Source organism: Gavialis gangeticus, unplaced genomic scaffold, assembly GCF_001723915.1.
Source record: "Gavialis gangeticus isolate Ggan-Ray unplaced genomic scaffold, GavGan_comp1, whole genome shotgun sequence".
In the NCBI taxonomy this organism is placed as follows: Eukaryota; Metazoa; Chordata; order Crocodylia; family Gavialidae; genus Gavialis; species Gavialis gangeticus.
In genome coordinates this window covers 50184280-50190370 of record NW_017729022.1, presented here as the reverse complement: position 1 = coordinate 50190370, position 6091 = coordinate 50184280, and the positions used below count along the sequence as shown (strand labels likewise).

Sequence of the window (6091 nt, the reverse complement as noted above, 5' to 3'; positions counted from 1 at the left end):
CCGATGGAGACATCGGATGGGGAGGTGGGGGAGTGAGGGGCACCAGTAGGACTGGGTGGGGGGGAGTGAGGGGCCTTTCATTTTAATAACGGATATGGGGGTTTTATCAGAGAATCTGCAATTTTTTTATTGGGGAAAACCAAGGTCCTTGATTATAATTCAGTCTATAAACAGAATTTATAACTACACTCCTGTCTTGGTAGGTGAAAAAAGTTGTTCTGTACAAGACTCTCAGAAAGCAGAACAGTGACAAAATAGACATATTTTGTGGAGAAAATTTTTTTAAATTTTTTTTTTAAGGGCTGTTACTTGAACTTTTTAGTAGGTTAGGTAGTATATGGTTTCTGAAAAGTAAAAATATAACATTTGTTGAAAGGTCTGAAGTCAAACCTGTATCTTACAAAAAGCACCACAGAAGACAAATTGTACATGCCCTTATTGAAGTAATCCACAAATACCATATTTACTCGAATCTAAGACCACCTTGAATTTAAGATGACCCCCCCAATAATTAGATTTTATATAAGGGGGAAAATTAAAATGTTATAATAATGGTATAGAATCTACTTATTGGAGTTTTGTCTTGAATTTGTCCCCAAACTACTGCTACAGTAGGGAAAAGAGTGGCTGGGGGGTCAGGTGGCCTCTGCCCTCCCAACTTCTTCCCCCTGTAGCACCTTCCCTCCCCTGCACTGTCAGACCCCGCTCAGGTTCTGTTCCCTCCCTGAGCACATAGGAGTAAGGGGCTAGTATAAAATGCAAGGGGCTAAAAGCACCAATTTTGAAATAAACATACCTGTAGCAATTTTCATATAGATAAATTACCTTGGGTACCTATAGACTTAGTTCATCCAGAATTGTAGCAGTTTGGAAAAGGGTAAAATGCATCAAGTTTTAGCACACAACATCTATAAACACACTTTTGAGCAGCACTTTGGCACCTACTTATGTATAGTACAGACTATGGATGCTATTAGTCCAAAAAGGTTCATGGTTTATCTCGGTCTTTCAGCTCAGATTAAGTATAGTTCATTGGGCTGGGCTCCAGCAGTCAACCACATTTCAAGCCATGGTGACCCCACAGCCCAGCACTGTATGTGTGTGTACTCCAGATAAAGTACATGTTAAGCTCACCCTACCTGCAGTGTGCCAGGAGCCTAAGTTAGCCAGTTCTAGAAGATTTTAGTTTGTGATGATACACGGTAACTTGTGTGTTAGAAACAATCTGCACCTCTATCAATTTTATATGGCCACTTATATAAGCAAATAAATTGATGATAGAAGAGAATGGTGAAATACTATGGGAAAAGTAATGTCACATTCACAAAAAGAACTCATAAAAATTGGCTTTTGTCTAACGATTGCAATAATAATATTAGGGGTGTCTTTAACAACATACAGATTTTTTTAGATGTGTAATATTCAGCTGGATTGTTTCCCCTTAGGAGGCTTTCTATAAGGGATCTATTATTACTCACTAATATTTTAATATCCCATTAAAAATTAAATATATTATCCTTCTAGTTTTGTAGTCATTACAATGGTATTTAGATAACATTAGTATAATTTATGTGGTATATTTATTAGAAATTTGAAATGATTCCAAAGACATTTTCAGTCAAATTCTAGACCATATTTATTCCTTTATCAACTTTTTCTCAGTTGGACTGTTTACTTAAATGAGCAGAACACTGATCTTTTAGATAGGTCTAACAGATTTTGCTAATATGACATTTTAATAGCTTGGGTTAAACATATAACCTACGTTTTTAAAAATAATTGTCTAACAGGAATGTGACTGATAAGACTCATTGTGCTGTCTCAGAAACAGGCTCCAAAGCTAAAAAGCTCGGTAGGAAGAAGATTGTATTTATATAATTATCTGTTTTTCATTTTCTAAATATGTCATCCTGTTTGTGTTGCTAAGTGAAGGAAAATTGCAGTATAACGTCTTGGTTGCACTATCGTTACTTAGGGATTTTGTTTTTAGGTCAAGCTGATTGGCCAAAACCTCATTAATTCCACCCCAGTAAAGGTGCATTTAGCCAGAGTGACTGGTAACTTCATTTTCACTTCCCATTATTGTACATATCATACATATTTTACGTAGTGCTAGCAGGTATGAAAATGTTCAGCAGTAAAGTTGGCTTTGACTACTGGAATAGAATGATGCAATGAAATGGGACAGCAGAGAACAAACTAGATTTGTGTTGATAGGTTACTGTGGGAGATGCTTTACTTGTTAATATTAATGTAATTTGCACAGAGGAGACTTAGTATAATTTAGTTTTATAGGCTAATGATAAACATTGTAATCACTTCTTAAATGCCTGATAATGACTTGTGTTAATAATTTGTAATGCAGTCTTCAGGCATTTATGTGTAAGGTTTTCATGTTTTAACTTAAATCATTATCTGTTATCTCAAAGCTACTTATTAGCATACTTTAAAAATAAATCCAAGTAACAGTAAGGAAGGTATTATAAATGTCAGGGTAAGTATTGCATTGCATGCAAATTACTGCTCTCAGTCTTTTGGTATTGAGCTCTGTAAAAGCTTCCAGTAGTAATCAACTTTTGTTCTTGTTGCTTGTAATGTCTGCCTAGAAGCTAGGGCTACATTTTTCAGTTCCATATAAATAGGCAACAAAAATGCCCAGAAGAACTTAATCTAAATATAAAATGAGATGACTGATAAATACTGACAAATGGCTTAGGGACATGTACAGTTTCAATGTTTCTTCACTAAATAGTGGTGTAAGCAGGATTCACAGCCCCCTCTCTGTCTAACCATTGCATCTTCTGTAGGCATTGCAACTAGGTGGCTTTTAAGGAGAATGACATGATAGTGGAGCATTGTTTGTAACGTTATTTGAGCCATATTTTTAATTTTTTGCTTCGATTTAAAATGGAACCAAGTAAATTGTCAGAAAACTCATTTGTAAATGAATTAAAACAGAATATTCACAGTGTTTTTTAGAAAATATAGAGACTGTGGCCTTGCAAAGAATACTTAGTAATTCTAAAGCCATGGTTTTACATTGAATAGAATCAGTTTAATCTAATCCAGAGATATAAAAGTGGACCATTAAACTATTTAAAATATTTTGTAACTAGTACTTCGGAGAGCATGGAGATTCAGAATGTGCTATATTTTCTGTTGTTCACTAACGAGCCACTTTCTCATTGAGTTAATTGTGCTTGATTACCAACCTTGTCCAAATACCATGTACTGTTGCTTTTTTTTTTTTTTTTGAATGTTAGGATACCATTAAAATGGTTAGACTTTTACTCCAAAATAAATTCCAGGTATCATGTTGATTCAGAGAAGAGTCTTTGTTGTTCATGAGGATGATTTGTTATGACGGATCATATAATACCTTTTTAATAACCGGTACACTATTTTCTCTGAAGGCATCGCTGGCTTCACTCCATGACCGATGACCCTCCAACAACTCATCCACCAGTTGCTCGTAAATTCATCTGGGAAAACCATAAATTTAATCTGAGTGGTAGTTCTGGGCAATATGTCCCCTATTCTACAACTCGTAAGAAGATACAGGAGTGGATCCCACCTGCAACAGCTAGCAAATAAATACAAAGGTCTGATTTGTCTAGAATTAGACCCTTAATGTAAATTGTATATTAACTGAATTAAAATAAAATGGAAAAAAACCTCTGACAAAACTAAATGTTTATTTTACTGGGGATGGAGAACATCTTACAGACAAATGGGAAATACTGGGCAGATCTACATGTTCATTAATGTGCAGTAGTTACTGCATGTTTAATTTAGAACTTGTATAATCAAGTACTAAATGCTCAGTAACCAGAATTGCTGTGCAGCAGTGCCAGTGAATACTTTTAAGTGATGCTACTGCTCAGTAACCTAATAATACCGTGCAGCAGCATATTAGCACTGTACTGTGATGTGCTACTGCACAGTATTAGGCTATTGCGCTATAAGTGCTTTGTGTAAACACACCCACTGAAAAGAAAATTAGGTTAACAGAAGACAAGTAAATAGTATTTGAGTGTTACCTATAATGAGGGTCTCTTTCCTGTCAGGTATTTTTGTGTACCTTTTCTTCTTTGTGTTTTTTAAGTAAACCCTACTTCTCTTGCACACACTCTAACTTGCTATGACAATCATTGGGTTTGTTTTTTTTTCCAATTTCATAGTTTCCAAACAGGAATACGGATGAGTTGGAAACATGGCAGTGATCCTTCTGGGATGGCATGAGATGGTGCAGGAACAGCAATTCCTGCAACTGCTAGGGGTTGAAGTAGATGGTCCTTAGGGCCAGAAGGAACCCCAAATTTCTGTAAAGCTACATGTCCAAAGACTGTAATAGGAGAGAGGAATAATGAGGTGTTTCTAAGGAGTGTTCATGAGACTTAGTTTTAGGGAAGTATCTCTTTAAAATGTTATACGTACATATGAGCTATAAGGCCCATTGCTGATTTGAGGCTTTTTGTTTATAAATGACTTATACATAGATATTGCTACATAGCAGTCTGTCATGCAAGACAATAGAACAGTGTTTCCCAACCGGTGTGCCATCAGGTATATCTAGGTGTGCTGTGGCATTTTGGGCTGGAGCCATGCCCCCTGCCTGGCTGGAGCCACGCCCCCTGCCTGGCTGGAGCCACGTCCCTCACCTGCTGCCACTGTGGACACAGATGGGCAGCGTAGCTCCATCCCAAAATGCCATCTGGCTGACCGTGTGTCCCACCCCCAATGCACCTCCACCTGCCCCTGTTCCATATCTGGTGTGCCACAGTGCTTTTTTAATTGATTTAGTGTGCCGTGGGGTGAAAAGGTTTGGGAAACGCTGCAATAGAATGATGCTGAGCGAGAGCTCGCTGAATGTAATCCTTGCTTGAAAGATAAAGTGAAGCTGGAGTGGGTTCTCAAAGGCTCAAAAGCCTGGGCAGTGTATATGGATATACTGAGCTGCCTACGTACCAATATCTGCCCCTCAGCCTTGCTGGTTTAGTCCAAAGAAAAAGCATGTGCCCGTACATTTGCAGCCCACTTGGCTGCAAGAGGTGCTGGAGCAAAGAAGATCATCCATTTGTCCATCTAGCAGGGCTTTGCTATGTAGAATCATAGAAATGTAGGGCTAGAAGGAACCTCGGGAAAGCATCTAGTCCAGCCCTCTGCTCATGGCAAGGTTATCCCTACCTACTAAATTATTCTAGATGTGTTTTTTCTAACCTACTCTTAAAGGTTTTCAAGGGTGGAGATTCTGCAGCCTGTATAGGTAGGATTTCTTTTTGCCAGAACCCTAAAGGATTGGCACAGCAATTCATCCAATATGGTATCGAGTATGCACTCCACTCCTTGATGCCTCGAAATACAGTGGCATCACACAGACATTGGTTGACCTCTTGCATATGACTCAAGGCATGCGGTTGCTACCGCATCCAAGACATGGATTTTCTTGCGAGCAGGGCCCCTTTCCCTGTGTGACTCTATGGGGAGTTTCAGAGGAGAGCTTTCAGCTCTTCCTCCCTTGCTCTAGCTTCAAACCTGATCAATAGCTTTTGTGTCCACCAAATGAGCACATACTGAATCGTTGATAACAGGACTCCCAGAACCAAGACCACTGCAAGGGGGTGGGGTGTAAGACCACAGTAAGGATATGGGTAGGGGTAGGCAACCAACCAGCCAGCTTTTTCCACCAATGATGTTGAGTGGGGTTTTTTTTAATGTTTTGTAGGACTGAACATTAGATTTTTTTTAATCACAACAGAGGTCCTATCAGCTGTGTTCTGGACCTCCTTGACTTTTTGCTGTAGGATTGGATCTTGTCTGGCCAGGACAGGTGCCATTCCTAACTGTATTGTGTTAAAGTCCTTTTCCACATTCTTGTCACTGGGCATTATGAATTCTTTAAGATACTTGGATAAAACAATACTGTTGTGCCCCTGAATATAAATTCAAAATTACTATTGTGCCAAGGAAATAGGGTTTTTTTTGTTACGTTAGCCAAATTCATTATTGAAACCCGTTTTACACCTGCTATAGCTGCTAGAATTTCAGGGTACTTAGCTATAACAGGAGTTACAACAGTTGTTGTTGCATT

General features: G+C 38.4%; 1 protein-coding gene across 2 annotated transcripts in view; it reads left to right on the top strand.

Annotated features, from left to right (window-relative positions):
- The window catches only part of NDUFA12 (NADH:ubiquinone oxidoreductase subunit A12), a 33539-nt gene extending 29853 nt beyond the window's left edge, over positions 1–3686 (top strand). For both annotated transcript variants that reach the window (XM_019514875.1, XM_019514874.1), the window contains one exon: positions 3414–3686. In XM_019514875.1, coding sequence (XP_019370420.1) covers positions 3414–3594 — 181 coding nt within the window. In that variant the 3' untranslated portion in view covers positions 3595–3686. The remainder of the gene's footprint in view (positions 1–3413) is intronic.
- The last annotated feature ends 2405 nt before the right edge of the window (positions 3687–6091 follow it).